The sequence below is a fragment of the Athene noctua genome, chromosome 5, assembly GCF_965140245.1.
Source record: "Athene noctua chromosome 5, bAthNoc1.hap1.1, whole genome shotgun sequence".
Lineage (NCBI taxonomy): Eukaryota > Metazoa > Chordata > Aves > Strigiformes > Strigidae > Athene > Athene noctua.
In genome coordinates, this window is record NC_134041.1 from 26,234,525 (window position 1) to 26,261,613 (window position 27,089).

A 27,089-nucleotide genomic window follows, 5' to 3' on the forward strand; every position below is an offset into this window, starting at 1 on the left:
AAACACGCATACACACGCTGCCTGAAACAACCCCAGCTTCGGTCTGCAGACACTGCTGTCATGCACAATGAAATCAGTCACAAGCCATAACCATTTACCACCAGAGGTAAAGCAGGGGAAACAAACACTCCTCCTTTGTTGAATCAACTAACTCTTGGCCTAGATGTGTTCGTCTCATGTTGAATTCTGAGACAATTTCCCTGACAGAAAGATCTCTGCGTTATAGGGCTGGATATCTTACCAGACCGGTGATATGTGGCCTTTACACAAGCCTCTTTAAGCAAGCCAACAGTGCTCTGAAATTTCAAAGGAAGCAACATCTATGCTGCCCACAGCCTCCCCCAGTACCGAATCCTGACTGGGGCTTCCTGTGCAAAATAACAGTGAAGAAACACACTTACGTCCCCAGGACTGGTTTGGATTCAGAGGAATCCTGGCTTACATCTTCTTCACAGCCTGAGGGCTCTGGGTTTCCGCACCTGAAAAAATGAGACGGGTGTTTAGAGGAACTCCTACTGAATAAAAGCAAAATCCTAAATAGCATAATTCATATACAAGTCTCATCAACAACTAAAAAGCTCAAACTACAAATATGGAATCTAACACTTGGGCAAAACTAAGGAGCTTGAAGATTATTTCACTTAGGAGGAAACAAGTCCTCAAGAGACAGACAGTTCACTTACATGAAGCAGCCTGCACACAGGAGGAATCAACCAAAACATTTTCCTTGCTCACAGGTCCAAGACCCTTTCTGCCTGTTTGCACTCCATCCTTGCCCAGAGCAATATTCCAGGGCGCAATGAGGCTGCAACACAACCACTTTCTCCAACGCAGCTTCTCTTTCTCTAGTAGTTGCCATTTCTTCCTACTCCAAGAGGGATTTCCCACAAAGTTCTCGAGGTGACAAGTGCCCACTTGTGCCAAAACTACTGACACACTTGTCACGAGTGGGAAGGGCCCACGGCACTCTGAAAATTACCACTGGGAAAGAGGAAACCATGGGCACGACTCCAAAAGTGCAAAGCAAAATCTCTCACCTACACAGGCAGCGCATGTGCCTCGAAGGCAGGATTATGCCCTTCATTCTCAACGGCAGTGCCCCCTGTTTCAGACATACAGCTCCATAACGGAGTTCATGGTTCCTTACAGCCAGCTTTCATGAATGAAAGCGGACAATTACGCACAGTCCAGAATAAGGCAAGCTGATTTTACGCATTCTGTGCCCAACTAAGGGTGTCAGGCACCTGAAATTAATCTGAACAGTCAGAGGAGAGTAAGTGCATCTTTAAGTGCTTGTGCTACAACATCCTCGTAACATCAGATAGAGAACACCTAGCGGGCTGCCAGTTTGTGTCCAGGAGGTTCATGTCAGAACTCTTAACAAAGTCATCCAAAATGTTTCAAAGGACAAAAAGAAGAGGTGGAAGTATCAGTCTAAGGCTTCACACGCAAGAATCCCAGGTCTGTACAGATAGCGTTTGCAATTCAAAGAAAAATTCCATTCAATTCAACTCACTATTTATTTATTCCAACTTTTTCTGTTAAAAACGTGTCTTTTATAAAAGTCAGTAAAATAAATCATACACAAAATATTACTGGCTAAAAGGGACAATCTATACGCACACAGCTGTTGGCTCCTCTGATAAATCTGTGCCTCTTTGGCAATTTACAGGCCTAGGAAGCAAGACACTCTCACGACACACTGTCACTTGGCAAGTCAGCTCCTCTTTAAAGTTACTAGCACCCCCACAAACTTGCTGTCCTTTCGTATTTTATTCTTCAAAGATACCTGTGCCCGAAACATAGAATCCAAAACTGAGGGTATAGGAAGAATTACCCGTTCAGAAGAATGAATTCCTCAACAGTTTTACATTCTTGGATACGTGCACTGTCAATTTGTATTGCTCCCCGTGCTCTATGTCAGAATTAGTACAGACTGAGAGGTAAAGCTCACGGTAGTAAATCTAACTGTACGGTCTGCTCCCCAGGGTGGCTGCTCTTTCCTCGTCTGACTTCTTACCTGGCTGCAAAGTTACTGCACTTGAGCAACCACAGCTATTATCACAATCACAGCAGGACTGGCACTTAGGCATTTCAACATCGCTATTAATTGAGCCACATAACGTCCCTACAAAGCAAGTAGGATCATACCCCTTTCCTGACACAAAAGAAAAGCACAGATGGCTTATCCGTGCCTTGTTCCTTACCTACCTAAGCGGGAGAGCCAAAATCAAAAGCTAGGAGTTCTTACGCTACTCCTCTGTTCTGATTACTATAGGCCAGAACAACTGATTCTGTACATCATGGAGTCATAAGTGCTGCTGCGGGCACGAGGGGTGGTGACTTACAGGTATTGCTGTCAGGGAAAGCGGGGGAAGATGTTCAGGAAAGAAGAAACCATCTTCTAGAGAAGCCGATCTCATGAGCTCCACTGCCATCAGAAAAACAGCTGAGATGACCAAGTGACAACAGCCCTGGTTTGCAGCAGGTCCTATCCACTTCACCAAACGCTTAGGGCCGCGCTCTGTAGTTAGCTGTGAGAGCTTAGCCCTCCAATGGCCGTATTTTTCACATCTACAGAAACCTTCCCTGATACCTGTTCCAATAACCCCACTTCACAAAACCCTCGTGCAATAACGGTATCCCACACTCCCACTGATATTCCATGAAGGGCCATGCTCTCAGTAAAAACCTCTGACCACAAGCATCCAGCCAGACACACTGATGTGTCAGCTCAAAGAACATCTGTACTCTGTGCTCCTGACAACCAGGCACTTGGCTTTTAAAGTTCAAATCCTCAAAAAGACAGATATAGTGGCTCAGGTCTATCCTGTTAATAGCTGCAAAATGGACAAGCATACCAGGAGGACCTCTCCTTCCTCAAGTTACGAGATCACGAGAGGAGTTCAAATATGAACACAGATTTCACATGTAGACAATGAGCTCCCACAAGGCTCTCAAACGAGGCTGTGCCACAAGCGCACTCAAGCCCTGGCACGGGACTTGCAGGTCTATTCTGAGATACATAAACACACTGAGTGTTCTCCATCTCATAACCAAGCTCCTTTGGGTCCATGACACGGCAGTTGGGGGACTAATCCCAACCTGATTTACACTGGTGAAATTATTCTCCTCATCCCCAGTACAAATGCTTCATCTATTCTGCAGGAAGGGTACTGCTGTAGCTCATATTCTGTGCCTGGACTGACTGGGAAAGGGGAAAGTCAAATGGGTTGCCCAAAGCTGGAAGAGACCCTGGAGCTCATTTTGCATGGCAGTGTGGGAACCTGCTGGCTGCCTACTACTGCCTCTACCCATTACAGAACACTGCCTTCTTGGTGCTTGTGATGAATTTTTAACTACCAGCTGTTCTTTGATGACTTCTCATGGCAAAGGGGAGGAAAATACTGATAGCTCTCTGTCACAGCAGCCAGGAAAAAAAATCAGAGAATTGAGCTCCCACGTTGAGTCTCATGGGGCAAGAGGAACAGCCCAAATCAGTAGAGCTTCTAGCTTGCTGTCCTTGCTAAGTGCTAAAAAAAACCAAACCTAACAAGCGATAACATGTGTTTCTAACTAAAGCCTCAGAGAGTCCTGTGTCATTTACAGACATTAATTAAGCTCTACATCTCTTCTTGTCAGAGACAGCTACTGAAATGCTCACAGCCAAGGAGCTTTTACCAATTTATCTCTGGTGCTTAAGCAAAACAGTTGCTGCGTGAGTGACGGAAGGCAAAGCGACCTCACTGTCCAACCAATCCATTCAGACAACGGAGGACAGGAAGGTGTTCAGTATGTTAACGGCACATTTCTGGACTGGGGATGCTTGAACCCTTTTAAGCCAGACTCAAAACCCCCCTAATCCCAACACACAAGCCATCAGAAAAGCAGGGAGGTAAGCAGTGGGAAGATCACGCTCGGTATTGTAGAACAGAATTGAATCGACAGTCTGCCTGAATCTCAGGAATTAAAACAGTGCAGCGTATTTCTCAGTCTTGATCGGACTGTGTGACATGTGGACATGACAGAAGAGTTCCACATTTTTCTTCCACCTCAAAACAAAAGGAAGCTAAAGGCTTCTTCTTCAGTGACGCCTTGAGAAGTCAGTGCACTGATAAAAAAAACTAAGGTCTTCTTAACTGGTGGAAGCTGAGACATTCATAGAAAAACAATCCTCAGTAACGCTGACAAGAATAGAGCATCTTCATACTGTAATCAAATATAACGTTGCAGCTACTCTTCACCGCCACAATGCATGCAAACCACAGATCACACCGCTGTCAAAGAACAAATGCTGAAGACCTAAGGCACATTTTTACACCCGACATCTACAGATAAAATCCACGTTCATATGGTGCTAGGAGGATAAGAAAACCCCTTTTTCACCCCTTTAACTGCACTTCAAAACAGCTTTGCTCTTTTACTTGCAAATTCAGATGACTTCAGAATCTAAATCTCACTCTAAAAGCAACACTGTAGATCACAGGGGCACTAGTGGCAAAGAAACACGCATACACACGCTGCCTGAAACAACCCCAGCTTCGGTCTGCAGACACTGCTGTCATGCACAATGAAATCAGTCACGAGCCATAACCATTTACCACCAGAGGTAAAGGAGGGGAAACAAACACTCCTCCTTTGTTGAATCAACTAACTCTTGGCCTAGATGTGTTCGTCTCATGTTGAATTCTGAGACAATTTCCCTGACAGAAAGATCTCTGCGTTATAGGGCTGGATATCTTACCAGACCGGTGATATGTGGCCTTTACACAAGCCTCTTTAAGCAAGCCAACAGTGCTCTGAAATTTCAAAGGAAGCAACATCTATGCTGCCCACAGCCTCCCCCAGTACCGAATCCTGACTGGGGCTTCCTGTGCAAAATAACAGTGAAGAAACACACTTACGTCCCCAGGACTGGTTTGGATTCAGAGGAATCCTGGCTTACATCCTCTTCACAGCTTGAGGGCTCTGGGTTTCCGCACCTGAAAAAATGAGACGGGTGTTTAGAGGAACTCCTACTGAATAAAAGCAAAATCCTAAATAGCATAATTCATACACAAGTCTCATCAACAACTAAAAAGCTCAAACTACAAATATGGAATCTAACACTTGGGCAAAACTAAGGAGCTTGAAGATTATTTCACTTAGGAGGAAACAAGTCCTCAAGAGACAGACAGTTCACTTACATGAAGCAGCCTGCACACAGGAGGAATCAACCAAAACATTTTCCTTGCTCACAGGTCCAAGACCCTTTCTGCCTGTTTGCACTCCATCCTTGCCCAGAGCAATATTCCAGGGCGCAATGAGGCTGCAACACAACCACTTTCTCCAACGCAGCTTCTCTTTCTCTAGTAGTTGCCATTTCTTCCTACTCCAAGAGGGATTTCCCACAAAGTTCTCGAGGTGACAAGTGCCCACTTGTGCCAAAACTACTGACACACTTGTCACGAGTGGGAAGGGCCCACGGCACTCTGAAAATTACCACTGGGAAAGAGGAAACCATGGGCACGACTCCAAAAGTGCAAAGCAAAATCTCTCACCTACACAGGCAGCGCATGTGCCTCGAAGGCAGGATTATGCCCTTCATTCTCAACGGCAGTGCCCCCTGTTTCAGACATACAGCTCCATAACGGAGTTCATGGTTCCTTACAGCCAGCTTTCATGAATGAAAGCGGACAATTACGCACAGTCCAGAATAAGGCAAGCTGATTTTACGCATTCTGTGCCCAACTAAGGGTGTCAGGCACCTGAAATTAATCTGAACAGTCAGAGGAGAGTAAGTGCATCTTTAAGTGCTTGTGCTACAACATCCTCGTAACATCAGGTAGAGAACACCTAGCGGGCTGCCAGTTTGTGTCCAGGAGGTTCATGTCAGAACTCTTAACAAAGTCATCCAAAATGTTTCAAAGGACAAAAAGAAGAGGTGGAAGTATCAGTCTAAGGCTTCACACGCAAGAATCCCAGGTCTGTACAGATAGCGTTTGCAATTCAAAGAAAAATTCCATTCAATTCAACTCACTATTTATTTATTCCAACATTTTCTGTTAAAAATGTGTCTTTTATAAAAGTCAGTAAAATAAATCATACACAAAATATTACTGGCTAAAAGGGACAATCTATATGCACACAGCTATTGGCTCCTCTGATAAATCTGTGCCTCTCTGGCAATTTACAGGCTTAGGAAGCAAGACACTCTCACGACACACTGTCACTTGGCAAGTCAGCTCCTCTTTAAAGTAAATATAATCTACACAAACTTGACTGGGAAAATGCAGTAAATATTCTCCTCCCAAAATAAGATCACCTCCGATCTAATCATGTCCCAATTAGAATTCAGTGTGAGAAAACTAATCTTGTGGGTTCTAAGCATTTATACAGATACAGCAGATGTGATTTAACAGTCTTACCCTAAGCTATTCCTAGAATATCATCCAGTTCTTCTGCTGTCTGCAAATACTTATGACTGCATGTTCACGTGAAGTACTAGAAGGGGACAGTGAATTCTTTCTTATGTTTGTACAATCCCTGTCTCAAATCAGCAGCTCCCAAACAGGAGAGTGTAGGTCCAAAAATATCAGTATCCAGAAAAACATACTAATCTATTCTAGGTATGACTTTGCAGCCCATGCATTCTTTTTTTTTTTTTGAGGGGTGGGTAGAGGGAAGCTGTACTAATTTTCTTGCGTTGGTCCTAGTTTGGATCCTTAGCAGTCAGACACGGCACACTTTTGCTGCCTGATGACTACGCTTTAATGACAGCTGGGATGTGGGCAGCATGCATTTACACATTTTATCTTTATGCTGAAATTCTGAATTTTGCAGGACTCTTGACATCTTTCCATTGGGTTATTACGTCCATGTCCTCTAAAAGTAATGGGAGAAATTGCTGAGCACATCCCCCTATCATGTAAATGATGGCTCAGTTCCCATTGTATACTGGCTCTTACCTCTCAAGAATTTCCAGTACTTCCTTAGCAGAAGCAAAGGCACGGTATGTAGACAGAAATATACTGGTGTAGGTGAAATCCCTGTCTCCAAAAGCTGTCAGAAGATTCTTCACAAGTCTGTCCAGAGTCCCAGCTTTTATTGTCCGGATTTTGCAGGTTTCATACTGGCTGACAGTATGTTCTGGAGGGAACTCGTCCCCTCCAGCCTACAAAGTTGAAACAAAACAATCACAAAAATCAGACAGAAGCCAGATCCCGGACACAGCTTTCACAATGAAACAAAGATTAAATTCCATCTTTCACCTCAATACTCCATCTTTAGTTACTACGTGATTTTGTCACTTTTGGCTAAATGAACACCAAATGCCGTATCGAATAGCAGAGGTTTTCAGTAAGTTTATCTTGAAGATAACTTCTACGCTCCACACAATCTTTTACAGTCCAACTGCTATTAAGTTAGCTTATGATCCCATCAGATATTATCATCTGAAAGAAAATCCATCACACCACAAATAATATTATTACTGGGAGGAACAATAGTGGTAACTCAGTGCCCCATTAACTTCTGAATAAACACGAAAACTGACCACAACTTTGGCATCAGCACTTGTGATTCCCTTTCTGAAAATACCAACTTTGGGTTGCCACACAGAACCCAAGGTCATGAACACATCTGGATGTGAAACATTTCATGATACTTTTGCAAGGAGGGTGCCAACGTCATCTTGCAAACTTACCATTAGAACATTTCCATCTTCTCTTACAGTTTTCATTTGGCACAAGATTTGTCAACAAATTTGGGGTTTGGTGTTGGGGGGAGGGGCTTAGACAGCATTTGGTTGTCATGCTTACAGACTGGTTTAAGTCTGAAATAACTAGAAACATTCCCTTCAATTCTGCCATTATTTAGAGGACGGTTCAGAAAATTATTTTTGTGACTACTTTAAATACTGATTTGTTAAGTATGTGGGATAAAAACTTTAAAATGAGATTATAAATCAAATACATCAACAAGAGCAATCAAACAGAAGATTTCCCTCTACCTCTTGAGTTGACTGTCTCTGGGAAGGAATGTTCAGATCACTAACCTAAGAAAGGCCGAACTACAGAGGCAGCATGGGGAGGTGTACAGTTCTCTTTCTGTTGCTGCTGTTTAATGGGGACCAAACTGACTGATGGACTGCATCCTCAGCTTGAGGAAAACATGCCGTGACACACCTGCTCTTTTACCTCAGTCACAGTTACATGACGTGCATAATCACATATCACCAGCACTAATGGAACTCCAGTAACAAAAAAGTAATTTTCCTTGAGAGAAAGAAATGGCTTGAGCCCATTCGAGTGTCCGCAACCATGAGTGAAATGAAAAATCCTGTCAAAAATCCCCAGACATCACTATGATTTATGTAAATAAACTATTGGAAGATCATCTGAACGAATGAAATACCTTTTTGAAGTAGTTACTTTTATTCACTTCCACTGACTTTACAAAGTCAAATCCTAGCTAGGATTAATGGCATTATGCAAAGGAGAAATCAAGCCGTCATGAAATATTTCAAGGGGGGGGGGGAGGGAATCTTAAATCTTCTTAGGTTAGATTAGATATATCAGTAGAAGAATACTACAGGAAACAAACTTGCACTGGACATGAACACACAACACTCTAGTACTTAGTCTTTGCATCATCAACTCTCCTGCAACCTCAGGATAAAAACTAAGGAGTTCAACCATTTTCATCGCAGCATTATTCCGCTGCAGATTTCCTCCTTACATACTCACCCACAGCATGTCTTCAGCTGGGACTGCTGTGATGGTTCTCTTCGGAATCACAGCCTCCCCTCCTAGTAAGAGCTTCTGCTGTATCATGAGATCACGCAGTAACAGCATATCATTAGGTCACATTTCACAGCCTTACAGTAACGGTTTATAATTTAACAGCTCTTCTGAGTTTGGAATATCGAGTCGGTTATTTGTACAGACTGAGAGGCTCCCCTAAGTAACAAGACAATCCATATTCTGAGTTTCTCCATGGTTCCTTGATGTGTCTCAAATTCATCCCGACCAACCACCACCAGGACTGAATATGAAGTTCATGGACAGTTTGACCAGACGTTTTGCTCCAGAAACTGCCTGCTAAGGTATGAGTTAGAAACAACAAGGCTAACGATATTCCAACATTAACACAACACCTTGGGACTAGACTGAGGACATGAAGACGGCATCTTAATGACTTAGAGTCACTACCAACTCTGGCTTGGTATATTGACAAAAGCACAAAGAAAAAAGTTAACCTATTCATAAAATAATTAGGAACGGATCACCCATCCACTTCATATTTACATCACGACCTTCCATTGCTTTTGAATTATTTACAATAGACACCCTTTTTTGTTTAAAACAAGATAGAGGTCTTTAATATTAGTCTAAAGCCCTGCTACTCTGGCACGAGGACATCTCATTTCCCAGCTTAAACAAGGTCCAACAAACTCTTACTGCTACATTAAAATACAACCTCCTGTATTAAAAAACAAAAACAAAACCCCAAAACCAAAACCAAACAAACAGACCAGACAGGAAAAGAAAAATCAGGAATAACAGCAGTATCCCACAGTGTTCTGGGCTTTCTAACAAGAAGTGGGCCCAGGCACAGATTTTTGGCAGAAAAGTGCCTCTGTGTCTGTAGGAAGGCCTGGAAGAGCCAGGATCATCTTGCACCATCAAGACACAAAGACCTGTCAACAGCCCGTAAAGAGTATAGATGCAGTAGGTAAGCAGAGGCCCTAGGAGACTTGCAGCCACATCTCAACTGCAAAATGGCACCATTCCACCCTGAGTTTAAGACACTGAAAGAAGCCATTCCCAGAGGCCCTTTTCTGTCCACCTGCTGCAGCCAAGTGGGCTGGGAAAGTGGTCCAGCCAAAACAGAGCCCTTTATTTCACCTCGTAGGCTCAGGTTTAACCCGCACAAGTTCACCCCACGGCTGCAGAAACACACAGGCTGATGCAGGGAACACAATCTTGGGTGCAAGCTGTAAGAATTTCTGGAAGCACTGTGGGTTTACATCTGCTCAAACAGACTGGCAACTTGGGCTTGTGTCATGAACCCATTCATACCTCTTATAAATAGACAAGGCAACACACAGTACTACTGCACCAAACCCCACTGTTACCCCAAACGCAACCCCACAGGGAATGAGTGAAATTACACCAGAATAACTTGAAAAACTTTGTTCCGTGGATCTCATGGCTGATATAAAGGTGTATAATCTGTTATACACCTGACTTAAAGGTACATATAGAATTATATATGGCATCACCATTACAGAAACACTATAAGAATACTGTTTGTTATTGGTGCTATACATCGCCCGCCTCCATTCAAATTTTCCCGAAGCAAAACTTGCTCAGGAGAAAAAAAAACACTACATTTTCTTGCTGACTTTTCATCGTACAATTAAAATAGACTTTTGACAATAACCACTTATACAATGCAACCACTTTCAAACAGGGAAGAACGCCTGCACCACCGTATTTAACTATTAATTTTCTATCCAGCAGATTGTCCAAACCATGATGTACTGATTTACGGCCATATTCTACTCAGCGTGTGTAAAGGCGTCTCATTCACTAAGGTGAATGTGTACCAAACAAGGGCTGAATCTGCTCCCAAGTACGATACGCGCACAAATTTCTCTGCTAATTGCAACACTGCAACTTCCCCAAGATATCATACTGGGAGAAAGTTAAAAAAAAAATAAAAACAAACCCCACACCAAAAACCAAAGCAAACCAAAAAACCAACACCAAACCCTGAAAATCTAAAACTGAGTTTGTCAGCAAAACATTAAACTGCTAGAAATCATTTTAAGAGACTTGTAGGGATTGTTCGTGCTTATATTATTTCACATATTAAAGCTGCAGCAGCAGCTCCTCTTCAACAGGTACTTAAAAATATTTTATCATCCCTAATTTTTTTCAGTGATTTCAAGATTCAAGATGAGCAGATTTTCAAACAGTTTAAGCCCACAGCTTTTTTAAATCAGAGCAGTTATCTTCATGAGATCACTGTCTCCTACCCACCTAAATCACACCTTCCCCACGCCAAATACAGGCACCGCTGCTGTTCTCCAGCCATACAACAGCATTTCTGACTTGATCGATGAATTAAAACTTCTTGCTGCTTGACTATCATTTCTTACACCCGTTCCTTGGTAGTTTGGGGCTGGACACTACCAGATGCCCAGCATGGGCACATTAAGCTCTCGGAGACAAAGCTTGAAGACATGAAAAAGCCCCACGCGCCATCATTACCATCAACCTCTAGGTTGACCTTTGTCATCCTTATAGAAAACAGGTAAAAATTCATTTGGTTTTTTGGGTTATATATAGATTAATTTTAATTCCTATCTCATTCTCTCTAGGAAGCAGACTTATTCTTTTGTTGTTCTCATATGGCTGACAAAACTTGATCTGTTTGTGTTCACTTCCTTTGTGAGGCTTGACTTCACCAACTCTTAGTTTAACTCTTAGATACAGCTTTCTCTGCTGACAAGAGCTTTTCTCTATTTCTCAAAGTCTAACTCCTAAAAAAAAAAAATAAAATCTTTCTTAGATCATTATTCATGCACCCTGGTCTGAAAGGTTTTTTCCCTTATTCAAACTAGAAGTCAAGGTAGTGTTTGCAGTTTGGTCTCTCCAACTTCCAAGCTCATACATTCAACTATCTGAACTTCCTACCTTACTTGACTTCACCAAACACATTCCACAGTTTCCAAGTGTGCCACTGTAAAGCTAAGCATCTCACAGACCTACTCTACTTACCTTTCTACAGAACTTAAGGCAAATCGCACTGACACAGCATCACCTCATACTGGATGAAAGAACTGGCCGGCACTAGTATCTACTGCCTTGGTACAATTCTGGCCAGTTGCTGAGAACATTCCTCTAACCAGGTAGCCTTAAACTACCCCCTCACTTGCCTCTTTGCTATTTACATGGTCAATCATTTTCTTCCTGCCTTACTGTCTTACCCCATTCCTTCTTTTCTCTTTCCACTAACGTAAGGCCCATTCTGCTAGCCCCTAGCTGTGGTTCATCTTCAGTGTATGCATCCACTGGCATACGGCACAAACACAACCACCAGGCCAAGCATCTTCAAGAGAAAGGCCTTTTTTCCATCCCTCCTATCTTCAACTGTGTCCCCTCCACAGTCAAGCAGTTTCAGTATTTCAATTCAATCTCATTCCACACCTGCAGTCCCAGCTCCTCAAATTCTCCAGCCCTTGTTCCTCCTTGCAAAGGAACCCTTGAACAATTCTCATTTCTATCATTTCACAAATGCAGAAGTTTCTTTCCCGTCGTCGTCCTCTAATCCTTTCATTTGTCCAGTGGATCCCATCCACATCATACACTTTCTCTTGCCCCTTTTGCCCTCCACAGTCCCATCCCTCAGCTAATCAAAATCTCTTTCAGTCTCTCACCTCTTAAACATTCCCCCCATCTCTCCACTTCCTTCTCTACCTGCTGCTTTTTCCTTTCTCTGCCAACTAACTGTTTACTTTTCAGTTTACTATTTACATAAAACCACTGACTGGAGTTCACCTCTCCCGACGCCACTCATACTCTGTCAGCATACTGCTCCTGGCAACAGAAATTCAGGTGTTCAGCAGCTAATCTACTTTTACAGCCACTGCTCTACTGTTCTTATCTGCTTCTGGCTAAGCTATGATTCAGCTTGTCCTTGGTTCATTTCATGGGTACCTGGCTGTCAGTTCAAGACCAACAAACACCACAGAACTCTAAATTTTTCACCCGTCTTTTCTGCTTTGCTGTCTTTGCTTCATGGACAATAGCACCATCCGGTTCAACACACAGGTGCCAGCCTCCCTATAGGCTGCCTTTACAGCCTCGGGAGTAAGCTGAACCTCATACAACCTTCTCTTTCTAGCCACGTCATTCAAATGCCTTGCTACTCCTCTTAAAACTTTTATTCCAGTTACCAATATGCCTTTTTCTCTAGCCTGATCTATTTACAGGAGCTCGTAAATACTTCCTACTATTTTTTCCTGGGAAAAACAGGAGGCACAGGTGGGAAATCTGACACTCGAAGGAAGCAGATTTGAAATTATCTGTTCTGACTGGAACTCTATGTACTTCTTGGAAACATAGGAAGGGGAGCTTCTAAGCACTATCTCTATGCAGGACAGAATTTGCTTATCTTTCTTGACTGTGGGTTCAGCACCGCTGCATTGCTTTATGTCATGGAACTTCACAAGAACACGATTTGATGTAAGTCTCGGGGCAGTTTTAAAAGTCTTTAAAACATCAATCTGGATACTACATCAAACCAAGTTCTTACATCATTGCCTCTGATCCTGAAGAAAATATAGAAACATAACAAAACAATACGAAAGCTAGAGCCAGCTCCTGAAGATCTGGCTCAAACTGCCACAGCTGCACTGATTCCAATGAAGTGAGGACATTTTCTATCAGCTGGGGACTTGGCCTGACAGAGGTGAAGCACTGGGCAGCATGCCAAATTGAGTGCGTGTGCATTTAAGCTCAATCTACTTACCACTAAAGCCTTCATGCTTTGAAATGTACCTTTGACAAACAGTACAGGGCTGGAATTCCTGCAGACATGCAGACAAGTAATTTCTAACCTAGCTGAGAAAGCACTACAAAAATAAGACCCAAACCTATATTCACTTAACTTCTCAGGAAGTTTCCGCTAACTTCCGACAGATCTTCATTAGTCAAAATACTATGACTACTAATTTGGAAGACCTGAGATAGGTTCCTAGCAGCAGAAACAAGCCATAGCCCAGTCTGAAACAACTGCTAAATGTTCAGCTTCTCAGGCCATAAGCTAAGATCCTTACTCCTGCACTAAGTATCATCCGACCCCTCGCCACAACTGGTCAAAGCTTGTCTGCATGTCAAGAAAAGAGTCAACACAAGGAGAGAGTTACTTCAGATGACCCAGGCAGTCAACTTCAGCGTTTTGGGTTTTTTCAACAGTGAGAGCAGTCAGTGCTAAAAGTTACTATCCTAGCGATTCGTGTGGAATTCAGCTCCCTGGAGCAGGCTCCAAAGCCCATGAGCAGCCTTCCAAAACGCCACCGCGCCAGCTTTACTTACGCCTATCCAGTTTGCTCCTTCCTTGGCAGCGTGCTGAACCTGCACTCGTTTCAGGGTGACATGGAAAACGGCTCCCTCTTCCACCTCTTCATCCACATCCTGAATTGCGCTCTGCCAGGGAAAGGAGAAAGGGGGAAAAAAAACAAAACAAAACAAAACAAAAAGAGAGAGAGAAAAAGAACATTTTCACTCCTCTGCTAACCGCACTCTACCCCAGGTGCTGTACTGCTTCACACAGACCTGAGGGCAGAAGATGGGCTGCACAAAGTAAATACAACAATCAAAGCAATACGGGATACTTTCAGATTGAGGATATGTTCTGGAGATACTCTTGGCAAACTGTCCTCTCCTGTGGTATCAAGATACCTTGACTTCCCATTCAACTGTTTTTCCTAGACTAGCACGTACTTTAAATAGTTGTATAAAGTCTTTTCTAAGGAAACGGTTTGGGTTTGATTAGCAATCTTCTCTTCCCTCCCCTCCCCCCTTTCCCAAAGCAATTAATCTCTTTGGCCTTTCATTTATGGAAGGAATTGCACTTTTTAAAACTGCAGAATTACTTAGGCAGGCAGCCTTTAAATGCTTGTTAGCTTCGAAGTTTAAAATACACCAACCTTTTATTTCTTTTGACAGGACGGATCCAAAGAGCCGGTGGTTTGCTTTTCAAAACCTATTATTCCAAGCTACGAAAAACTTTACGGAGTCGAGGCTTTAAAACTCACAAACACTAGAAAGCGGGTTAAAAAAAATAACAAGGATAACAGAAAAAGAAGTAGCGCAACGTCCTCCAAACTTGAAGCGAACAGGTGCTGCAATGACTCCTCGTTCCCCAGCTGATTACCCGGACAAAAGCGCAGGCAGAGCCCCCGCGTCCCCGCTTCTCCCGGGGGTGGGGGACTGCCCCCCTCCGGAGCACCCTCCCGGCCCCAGGCACGGGCTCACGGTTCCTGGGGAAGGCAGCATCGCTCCGAGCGGCGACGAGCAGGGAGGCGGCAGCGCGCTGCGGCTCCGGCGAGGCTGCGGGGAGCGGCGCGCCCGGGCCACCCCGCCGGCACCGGCACCCCGCGGGCAGGGCAAGGGGCGGACGGGACGCCCGGTTACCATTTTCGCTTTCCACAGCAATTTCATTCTCGGCGCCTTCCCGGGCGCCTCGACGGGGCACGCCGCCGCCGCCGCGGGCCGGGCCGGGCCGAGCCGTGCGGCCCCTCGGCTCCGCGGCGCGGGAGGCGGGAGGGCGGGCGGCCGCGCCAGGCCCCGCCTCGGCCCGGCCCCGGCCCCGCCGAGGGGCTTCCTGTTTACCGCCGGCCGACAAGTTGCGGCGGATTCAGTCGTCCCTGCCCGGCGCCGCGCCGGGAGCGGCCGCGGGGCTGCCGCTCGCCGGGGCTCCGCCGCCCGGAGCGGGGCGTTCACCCGCCCCCAGCTCCCTGGAAGAGGGACAAGGTGCGGCGCGTCCCGCTCGGCTTCCAGCGGGGACGGGGCCGGCGGGCAGCGCCTCCTTCCCGCCGCCGCCCGGGTGCAGCCGCACCGGCAGCGCCCGGTGCCCGCGGGCGGCCGGGGCAGGTGCCCAGCGCGCAGGGCCGGGCCGGGCCGCCCGGGGGGCTCCCTGCCCGCTCCTGACGGGGTTGGAACTGTTCTAGCACTTAGAAAGGCAAACGGCCAGAAGGGGGATTTTAGGGCAAGCTCAAGCTGGACAAGCTTACTTCCCCAAGCTTGCAAGGAAGGAAGTCAGAGGCTGTAGGGAACCCCAGCCCTGCTGCGAGCGGCGGCACTCCAGGTTGTCGCGGCCCTGCTCTGCGCTCGCCCGCCGGGCAATTCAGGTGGCTCAGACAGGGGCAGAGCAAGGGCCTTCCTCCTCCTCCTCCTCCTCCTCTTCCTGCCCACCCCAGGCAGGCCGTGCCAGGGCAGGCAGTCCCCACCATGCTGGCTCTTTACATAGACTAAACCCACAATATCCTTATTTTTTTTCTGTGGGAGCCCCTTGCTCACACACAAGCCCCTCTGAACCATGACCATCCTCTTACGCAAGCACTAGCTGCAGAGATCAGCATGCTAACACAAGGATCTCGACCACCTTAAAAACACTGACTTAAGTTGCCTATTGAGCTGTCTTTAGTTACCGGGATTTTTGGACTTACAAAGGAAAGCAGAGAGGAGCTGAAGGCACCAATTACTGTGCAAGGCAATGAAAGCAGTGAGACCTGAACCAGAAAGCTCAGACCTCCTGAACCTCAGCACTAACAGCCAGTGTATTCACGTATTTACACACAAGTGTTACTGGCAAGTCTCTCAGGAGCAGTGCTGGTTCGGAGAGACTGTTACCACTTGCAGCTGTTAACGTGAAGCAGCACATGAAAGCAAGGAACATTATTTTAAGCTACGAAACCAAGATTGCATTGTGTTGTCACGGTTGAAGTGATCAGAGGATTTGCCAGGCGGAGCATTGAGTTTATTTGTGTAACACCAAAGTGATCCAGAATATGCTGAGGCAGATACAAACTTCAATAATCTGACCAGAAACCCCCAACCCAATATTAAAGAGTCTGTGTTTCGTAGAAACTTTCAGTATTTACTTGATTGAAATCTTAATCTAGTTATTTTGTTTACTTATCCCTTAAATGAGTTGACATGAGTAAGCTTCTAGAAGCTGTTTCCGTTACCTAGTTTAGCTGCAAGAGGAAAACTGCAAGATGGCCAGGGCAATACACAGTGCAACTTAGTCTGACAAATTAATTTCATCTTTCTTTAGCCCCTACCTAGGATGCTAGTTCAGAAAAGCACGTAAGCAGGAGCTTTACTTCAGCATGAGCCTAAACCATCCACATCAAAGCAACTAAATTCTTAAGATTCTTTGATGAACTGGAGCCTAGACCCTGGAATCAGAATGAGTTGCAGGCTCAAACCTCCACGGGACTGAGTCTTGTCCCCACAAGAATTCCGTCAGACATTGCATTGCGTAGAGCCCTGCAGTCACATTTGCAACAGATTTTCAGTGCAAAAGTGTTTATCCAAATCCTCTGCCAATTCTCATATTTGCAGTTTTCTAGTTCCTTGGAAGTCTGGATTCTGTTGCTAACGGTCTCACTTGGGAGAGGGATAGGTGTAGGTTGGGGTGGTTTGCTCATCAAAGCAGCTGCCAGGGGATGGGATAGTGTTTTCCAACATCGTGTGCCTTTCTTATGCCGCAGTATTTGCTTGCTTTCCAGCTAACCAAAGAGGTCAATTCAAATATACTCCCTCTTGCAACGGACGTCGTCCATATTTATATCCTCAGATGTCATCGCTACAACCGTGTTGTTACATGGAATACAAGAAATTTCTCTCAGACTGGTAGAACCTTTCAAAGTGAATGGAACATGCTGTACTGACTACAAATTTAACAGAAGGACCCAACTCCTGTTATTAACTTTTACCAAAACATGCGTGTCTGTGTATGTGTACATAACATATATGTGTTTATTTGATCTTTGAGAGAGAAAGGATTGTGCTCAGTCTGGGCTCCTAAAAATCTGATTTCTATCCAGATACTGATTATTTCATACTGAAAAGGAGGAAAAGCGTATGTAATGCTTAACTTCCCTTTAGTTGCATTCTAAGACCATTATGTAGTGTTCAGCCCCTTATGTAGACCAAGAGACAGGATCAGAAGGCACAGGAGAACATGAAGACAAAGCAGGCTCTGATTAGTCTAAAAGATGTTCTGTAAAGATTTCAAGGACTGAGAACAGCATGAAAAAGCATGAGAACAGTCTGCAACTCGGTTTAGTGGAACTTCTGGTTTGCTCTTTTAACAGACTTTAATCACAAACTCGATCTACACCAATGAGCCACACTCGTGGTTAACTTTGTGTTAAATATTTGGTTCCTTCCCAATCATGTTCACATGCGATAGCTACATTCCTGCCATAATCAAGGTCTGTGCCTGCCCTTTCTACTGAATCAGAGTTGTTCCTCTAAATACATCTGAGCACGTATTCCTTCCCCCTTGCACCAAGAAGGAAATGCAAATCCACTTGTTAATGCAACCTTACGCTTCTCACAGTGAAATGTTATCTAAGAAGATCCTTTGTGGTCTGGAAAGTTCTCAAACAGCAGATCATTGACCACTTAAGCCCAGTGAGAACTTGCTGACTGTCCACAGAGAAATAAGTTAGTCACAGAGTGATGATTTTTCCTTGTTTTCAACTGTTGCTACAGCTGGCATGCAGACACTTTCATGAGCAGATAAAGCAAAAGACCTATAAACCAGCTGGAAATAAAGAACAGCTAGTCCTACTGCCTCTGCTAGGGGCCCAGCGGAAGGAGAAGAGGAAACAGAAGCCAGCGGTACCCAAATAAGGGAAATATTTGGGAGAGCAAAGGAAAAGGACAAAGTAACCAGGCGATGTAAGAATCGTCGCAGACAGCTTCTCTATGAGAGAAGGGCATCGCGCAGCCTAAAAGGAAAGAAGCCAGGTACCAGAGCGCTGCATGCAAATTAGCCTTACTGGGAAGGGCTGCTCAGTGGGAGACAGGAAAGGAAAACACACAACTGCCTCCTTATTTTTTTTCCAAAAAAGGGAGAACGCTCCTTGCATTACAGAAACCATAAGTTAGGCCGTGGTTTCAAGATGTTCCTTTCAATGGCAGTACCAGCTCAAGCAGTTTCCACTGTCTGGTGCTTGATCGCGCCAGGGGCTAGACCTGTTTGCATGTTGGAAATGCTAGACATTTCCTAGTAACCCTGCCTTTGCATTAAGTGTTTTTCCAATATTACATAGTTTTCTTTTTTTCTGTTTTGGGGTTTCTGTTTAAGAAGCAGTGGCTACCACCTCAAGGGCACTACCTGTACATGTGCACCTGTTAACTGGAAGAGAGGATTCCACGACACAGGCTGTCTGTTCATCCTGTAGAAAATAGGAGAATCTATCGTATAGAATAAAGCCTGTCCAAAGAGACGCCCCCTGCAGTGGATGATGCATTAGAAGGGCATGCTTACAAAAGGAAATAAATACTGTTTCTATTCATACTATCTCATTAATTATTATTTGTCTGGTTTCTTTATAACCACATCTAGTTCCCGCTTTCTGTTTATGGCATATGCCCTCAATTTGATAACTAACAGGTGCTGCAGACTACAGTTCTTGAGATTGAAACTATTAAAAAAATCACACACAGGTGAGCCACAAAAGCTACAGAATTTAAGCAGACTATAGAAATGCAAACACGTATCGGTTTGATATTGTGATTTACTGGCTGTGGACTCTGGCCTGTAGCTTGGCTGCAGAGAGCTCTTTGCCACAGTTACTGTAGGAGAACCACCTGGTAGTACTCCTTTACATTGTGCACGCCTGAGTTCCTGCTTTCCACTCAATTGCACAGTTAGTTTGTCACAGAGTGCTTTAGACCTGCTTAACATTCAGCGTGCTGCAATCTCTGTAAAGGACTAAAGGTCCTTTACAGCACAAAGCACCTCACAGGCACTTACCTCATGCAGTCTGTTCCATCAGCACAGGGGCAATACGTTTACGTGCTGCGTGCTGATGTGGAGGGTAACAGAGGGGAGGCAGGTCCTCCATGTTCCTCTTTTGGAAATAAATTAACTTGGAGATTTATATTCTTTAGATGAACGGGTGCCCTGTCAGTACATGTCAGCCAGTAAGAAAAATTGTTGGGATCAAAAATTAAATATGAATTTCAAACCACTAACTAATCAAAGCACAAGCAATGTTACATTATACACTGTATGTCTGATCTTCCACTGTCTGCAACCTTTGCGATCCTTATTCCTGTGCAAAAAAGGAAAAAACGTGTTCCCCGCTCGCTCTGAACAGCGTTGAAAGATGTGGCAATGCAGTAGCAGCTCAGTAAAGAACCAGATAACCAAGTTCATCATAATCTGTCTTGGCTGACACTAGAACTAAATAGGTGCCTTTGAGTAATCGGAAGTATTAACCAGCTTCATTGTAAAATGCCAGAGGAAATGCAACAGAGCTCCCATACAAAAAAAAAATAAAAATTACTGATTCATAAGGCTGCATAATTAGCAATGCTAATTCAAAAAATTATGTAGTTAAGGAAGCAGATCCAGCCTTTCCTTGACCTCTCATTTCAGATGTGATTGCAGTTAGATAGGCATGCACTGTTTCACAAACTGTGCAGTCCAAGAGGAGATGGCATGCTTTTGTATAGTCTCAGATCTAGGGGGCATATCTCCTTCAGGAACAGCAAGTCCTTGGCCTGCCGTTTGTTAAGACTTCAAAGCAATGCTGCTTGCAAAACCGTGGTCACATCACTGGTAAACTGCACCGCCTGCAACGTCATATGGAGAAACAACAGCGTGTTTTACTCCCTGTCCCCTGAGCCTTTTCACTCAAGAGGAGGGTAAGTAGTGCCAGCGTACCTCAGGGTCTGCTCTCATACCCGCCCCCTACTCAGTCTGCAGAAACCTCTCTTGGTTCTTTGGAAACAACCTGGAGGAGCAGAGACAGCGGGTCCTAGGAACTGGAGTCTCAGTCGCACATATCGCAAAACACCCAGAAACTTTTCTTAGGCCTTAAGCACTTTACCAGCTCCTCTGTTCTTTTTCCAGCCACATGTGTCCCTGCTGCTTCAAAGCAGTATCTTTCTCTAGTTTCGTGCTCTATAGCTACTCAGGTGTTTGCAGCAAATCCTCTTGGCTGCCCCCTTCACAAGCTTTGAAGGAAGAAACAAAACCCTGAAGTGCATGCTGAGTACGTGGTTTTCTAAGGCTTGTAACTCAGTCAAATCAAAGCCATATTAACAAAGGGAAAGTTGCCTATGCTGTTGAGATCGTTCCGTTTGTAAACAGTGGGACCGTGCTTCTTTACCTTACTACGCTTCACAGAGGAATAAGCAAGTGTTCATGTAAAGGAGAGGACAGGGAGATGGAGTTCACTGATTTCTTCCTTTTTCAAAGAAAGGACTGATTTTCCCGCCTGTTACGCACACACACACACACTTCCATTTGGTATCATCACTGTTGTAACCACAGAGTTTTCTGCCACAGCAGAAAATTCCGATGCACATTGTGATATAAAGAGGTCATTTTGATTGCATCAGCTGAATTAAGGAAAAAAAACCTTTCCTGATTTGTGAATCAAGTGGCTCTCATATACAAGTGTCACTCAAAAGATTGCCTTCTTTTTTGCACAAACAGATATTGGGTTGATTTAGCACAGTTCTCGTTTTCCCTAATTGCTCTCTCATCTCCATAAACAGGCTGGTTGTCCATAAGAAGCTTCTTGCTTCCAATACATTTACAAATTTGTTATTTATGTTATTGGCTAGTTGGTAGTCAATCCTCCCCCTCATTCCCAAATTACTTGCCATAGTTCATGTTCTTTTCTAGCAAGCTTCAGTTTCCAGAACAAGAAGTGTAACTATTTGATTAGTTGATGAGCTCTCAGAACTTCCCATTTACAAACATAACTTTCTTTTTCCCTCTGCCCTGTTTCAGTTTGCTTTGGTTACAGGTATGCACATATGCCTTTTATGGCCCTGTTGCTGTCTGCTTCGACAGTATAAATCTCTGTTGACTATGAGGATTTTCATATCCTTAATTTTCACTCTAGAGTCTTTTTCATTTTTCCTCTTAAAAAAGAAATATTTCCTTCCCTAGAAGACTGTATCACTCTGGTATCCTTTAATCCAAGCACTCCCCAGAGGACTCTGGGTTTAATAATTATATTGGAGTGCCTGTTACTTAAGATACTGGGAGTACTTCCCACTCTATCCAGGGCCTTCCCTTCCTCTGAGCAGACTTTTGCCAGGCAGCTCTGTATTTATATCTAACTAGTTCAAAGCCCAAGGGCTTTGTCCCTCCCACCCACTGAGTTATAATCAGAGGGCATGTCTTCAGTTTGACGCATTCATTTCATGCATACATAGTTTCCAGAAAGAGTAAATGTAGAGTTTCAGTTTAAATGCTGTTCCTACAACAAATCCTAGTAATCGTGTGTTTTCAATGGCATGATACATGTTAGAGGTCACAACTAACATGTCCAAAAGTAACTCCATGGCTTAGACTTAAAGCATGAGGAAAATCTGCACAAAGTAGTCTTGTGAACTGTGAACCCCAAAACAAAGTGTGGCATTTCCGAACGTTGTGCACAGACTCAACACTCTTAACCTCTAAGAGATGGTTAAAGTAACAGGGATAAATTAATCATAAATCCTTGTATTACTATCATAGTTGATCCTATTTGCTTTTTTATTCTAAATGACCCATATTAAACTTGAAAACTGTGTCCTCCTTTCTTGCAGGACATATTTCAAACTACTCAGAAATTCCTAGACCCCATTTCAAGAAGCCAGTCATATATATAAGAGAGCTCTTTTGGATGCTGAAGACTCTTGAACACCAGGGACAGATTTCTCAATCAGATCTAAGACCAATTCTTCCAAGCGCTCAGGTAAGATGGGCACTCGCTGCAGTTCTCTGCTCTCAGATCTCAATGCTGTGAGTCTAAGCCAACAAAGGATTCCCACTAGCGTAACAGAAAGCAGAACATAGGCTTCAATTCAGCTGAGAGTGAAGACACGAGAAAGAGCCTCGTTTTCCAGTTGGCTTGGGACCCTAACTTTTCCCCAGTGCTCAAGTAACAACAGTAAGACATAGCTGTCATCTTTTTTCTTCTCTTCATTCAGTTAAAAGGCAAATAGCTGCAGTGAAGCAAGAATTCGGCTTATCTATGGGGTACTTTAGTATTTATTTAGTATTTAGTTTTTTGTTTAATGCTACATTCGTTCTATCTGATTTCACCAAATCCCACAAGGATTTTATTGCCCTCTTAGAGCCCTGCTACAGAGCCAAGTAGGCACCATTAAATCAGATGCCTACTCCATAGCTTTCTTTTGAGCTCTGTTTAGATTTGCAGGGAGGAGCAATGAACAGGAGAATTGCAAACAAATATGTAACCGTTAACTTTAGAAATATATATATATACTAGTCCCTCTGTAACCATGTAATGAGTTTTCATTATACATACCACTTGAACAATTAAAATTTCAGGGCTTTACTAACTACCACAGCCTTGAACACAGCAATCTCTAAATTAGAAAGGGTATCTTTCAAGTGCCTGCAATAAAATCCAGGTTTGGGGAGGCTGGGGTTTGGGGGTTTTGAGTTGTTTTTCTGTTTGTTTTTACACCATCTCTAAAATATCCCATAGTCAGCTATAACCGCCTGTACACCAGTGACTTGCCTCCTGCACACTCTCTGCATCTTCTGCAGGCTGCACCTGTGTCTCGGTTTCGGCTACGTGTTGCTCAGGTGAGCTTCTATTTCGTCTTCTCCAAAATCTCCGAAACAGGTTCCTGAAGAACAAATGTCATACTTGTTTGGAAACAACAGAAAGGCAGTTTTGAAACGCAGATAGCAATACATTTACTATTAATGTCCATTGTGTTTCTCTCTCTCTTGTGAGTCACGACAATTGACTAAAATCCTTACACAGCTAAGGAAGATGCTCAGGCATGTTGAGTAGATGCAGTGCATCTAACCCATGGCATGGTTACATGCACCCAAGCCCCCTTCCTAGCTCACTTAAATTTCTGCTTTCTCTGACACTAGAGTAAGTACCGCTCTTGCAGTGGCCTAAACCAGTAACCTAGACAGCACATCTACTTCTCCCTCTTTACACTGCATACACTTTGAGCTCCACCAAACCATTTGGAAATGTGCACCTCATAGTCCTGTGTATTGGTTCTCTGATGAACATTCTTGTAAATAACCCCAAAAGTCACAAGGGCTTTAGAGACTGCTTGGGGTGTCCAGGCTCAAAGCCCACAGTTAAACATCCCCCGGCGTCTCTAAGTATTCCAAAGAACACCATATTCTGGCCTCCTCTTTCTTCTTGTTGACATACAGCCAGCACTCGTCAGTCCGTTTGATCTGAATCACCAGGCAGCTAGTTGGGGAGGCAAGAGTAACTTTCTTCTTCATCATAGGATTTTGAAAAGAAAGCTTGCCACATCACTGGAGTGGATACTCTGGACCAGTCCTAAAAGGCCAGTGAAGGAAATCAGACGAGTATTTACTGAGCTGGAGCTGCTGAGATGGTAATTATACCTTTTGGGTTTTGGTGGTGTTTTCTTGTTTGCTTTGCCAGATTTCATAAGGCTCATCTGCTAATCAATTCCTGAAAATCATGGCTGGTTTTATTATACAGTTTGTCCTGTCTAGGGTAAGGGAGCAGAGCCGGAGAAATATTTTCAACTTATGTTTTTAGCAAAAAGGCTAGTTTGTGGAAAGGAAAAATGTTCCTAGGCTGCAAGGGCGCTTCGTTCTGTGTGTCACTAAGTTGCTATACGCTGCTACAAGTTTCAGTACGTTTTTGAGGAGACTGTCCCCTACTGTTTTTGGGGTTCAAGTGCCAAATAAATCGAAGGGTTGACTTAAGCTAATACTTCCCCTTTTCACTCAGGACTGTCGGCTATGTAGCTCATAAACGGGGAGATTTTTCAACAGAACATGAATCCAGGAGAGAAAACAATTTTCCAAGAATACCTGACAAATCAGGGGACTGTGGTAAAGCCCTATTGCTGGCAGAGACAGAACCACACCTGCGCTAAGTGTCCCTACCACATGCGGGCTGGTGAAGAAGCGAGAGTCCCTTACGCAGAATTTGACAGGGTCTTTGGCTTCCCTTACAGATCAACAGCAACTCTCCGAAACAAACACCTCCTCTTCTGTGAACTGAGGAGTTCCTCAGGCAGCATAGTCCAAAAAGGCCATGCTACAGACTGTACTGAGCGAGGCTACCATCCCGAATCTGTGCTGTTTGGGGTGGGTGGTTATCTGGATGCAGTTACAGATGCCCATGCAAACATCGGAGGCATCGTCCTCTATGCAAATTACTCTCCTTGTAACGAGGTTTACCACTGCTGCGTAAGTAAAATCTACAACCTTTTGTGGAAGTATCCAGAAATCACGCTCTGCATCTATTTCTCTCAGTTTTGTCTCACTGAGGACGGTTTCCCCACGGCTGCGTGGAACGGCGAAGCTTTGCGGAGCCTCCCCCAGCCTGTGGCCTGGGGTGACTCTGCAGAGACTGCCTGGGGGGGCACGGTGTTACCTCCTCTGCAATTTTGTGTATGGCATCCCAGGGTCAGCCCTTCATCACTCAACTCCACCATCAAGAACCCTAGCAGATCAACAAAATCTGCATCCAGTTAACAACTTAACAGGAATTACACCCTATTTTAGGAAAGCCTTTCCACAGGCGAGGCAGGGAAACCCTGCTGTGCAGCAGAAATGAAAGGCCTTTTCTTCTCCTAGTCTGGCTTCCCAGCAGCCTTTCCAAGCGATGAAAGGCAGACTGCTACCTCCCATGTCTCAAAGCCCCTTGGTGCTTTTCCCAGGCATGTTTCTGCCCTTTCAGAGGGAACATCTATACCCCAGACCTAAAAATATCGTAAGGCATTTAAAAATGCCAAAGGAATAATTCAGTGACACTCATAATCCTGAATTTTTTCCAAGCAGCAGGCACCTGCTCTAAAGACGATACTAGCTGAACTGCTATCAGGCTATCAAACTGAGATCACAGATGGAAAAAAGGAAAAAAAAAAAATCAATAAAGTCACCTCCTACAAAAGTTAACCCACAGAATAACTGGTGGTCTCGAATAGCTGATTCTGAAGATAGTATACTTTTATTTTATCCCTGTTCCTTTCAAACATAATTCTATCGCACTAAAACCAAAACCTTGGTATCTTCTGATTACCTCCTGGGAGTAATTTGTTTGTTGCCCTTAAGCCAATTGCTACCAGAAACATGTGAACAGTCCACAAGCTACCGCCACAGCCAGACTTGTAGCTTCCCAGCTGAGGCAACTTTGGGGGAACACATGACATGTCCTAGATTCCTCCTCTGTCAAGAAGGTGGTTCTGCAGGTAAGGCTGATCTATCGATAAAGTTTTCCCACCGGCCGTTTCCTTAATAGGAGAGGGGTTTATAGACACTTATTTATGTGTGTGTGTGCGTGTACTTTACCCCCCCCCCGTCTTGGGTTCCTCCCTTCCATTAAGAGGAAGCTCACAAAGCTGTGTAATTTTGTAATTGATAGCAAGTATCTGATAGGACAATAGAGATAACAGATCTACACAGTCCAAGCGTAACTCGAAAAAGAAAAACAAAGTTTCTATCATTTAGAGCAGTGTTTTCACTGTGTGATTGAGTACATTTGTTATGACACTAAAGGTCTTGAAGAAGGGAGCAGCTGAAGTCAAGATCATGCTGTTGCCTGGGGAAACCGGGGTTCCTTCCTAGGTAACAGCCATTGCCAAACACACACACTGGCTAATTTTGTGAGGCAGTGCTGCTGCTCCTTTTTGACTCTTTTTGTGGCATCTCTTACTTAGTTACGCATATCCGAGTAGAAAAAAAGAGGTTGCTTCCCCGTGTGACCTTAACCACCCTTGACTTCAGCAGAGGTGATCCCCCTTGGAAACGCAGAGGTTCTTCTGAGCCTCAAACGACGTTAGAGAGGCAGCACTGCGCTAAAACCCGCCAGATCCCTTACTTTTACAACGCCTAGGCGCGTTTTTAGGAAAGCTTTCTTGCATGAGACGGAATCCCTCTGCACCTTCCGATTAAGTATTAGCTAGCACGGCCACAAGCAGGCGCCTGTGCTGTAGCATCGGGGCGATTACTTTTCTTTCGCTAGATTTTGGAGAGCCGCTGCTCTTTTCGAACTCTTGTGGTAAGCAGGCGGCGTTTGAGCTTGGACTTCCAAGCTCAGCACCAAAGCCTGTTCCCCAGTGCCGGAGCACGCCGCGTGGGCACTACCTGGCGCCACCCGCGCTCCGTGTCCCCCCCCCAGGCCCGTTGGAGGGGGCGGCGGGCTCTCGCTTCGGCCAGAGCCGTCTGAGAACGCTCCCTAGGCTGAACCCGCACGGCATCGCGCCCTGTCGCTGTGTTCGCAGCACCAGCTCGCTGTCGGGGCTCGGCAGGAGCGCGCTTGCCCGGAGCCCGAAGGCGATGGCCACTCCGCGTCCCGCGGC

At 44.6% G+C, this 27,089-nt stretch overlaps 1 protein-coding gene and 1 pseudogene across 1 annotated transcript in view; one reads left to right on the plus strand and one right to left on the minus strand.

The window, feature by feature from the left end:
* Positions 1-15,310, minus strand: part of LOC141960987 (ral guanine nucleotide dissociation stimulator-like 1) — a 53,486-nt gene extending 38,176 nt beyond the window's left edge. Inside the window, exons 1-4 of the mRNA XM_074907420.1 lie at positions 15,189-15,310; positions 14,088-14,198; positions 6,948-7,153; positions 402-479 (exon numbers count right to left, since the gene is read on the minus strand). Of these exons, the coding sequence (XP_074763521.1) occupies positions 402-479; positions 6,948-7,153; positions 14,088-14,198; positions 15,189-15,215 (422 nt within the window). The 5' untranslated portion in view covers positions 15,216-15,310. The remainder of the gene's footprint in view (positions 1-401; positions 480-6,947; positions 7,154-14,087; positions 14,199-15,188) is intronic.
* Positions 15,311-24,558: 9,248 nt separating this feature from the next.
* Positions 24,559-25,725, plus strand: LOC141961367 (putative C->U-editing enzyme APOBEC-4; annotated as a pseudogene).
* The last annotated feature ends 1,364 nt before the right edge of the window (positions 25,726-27,089 follow it).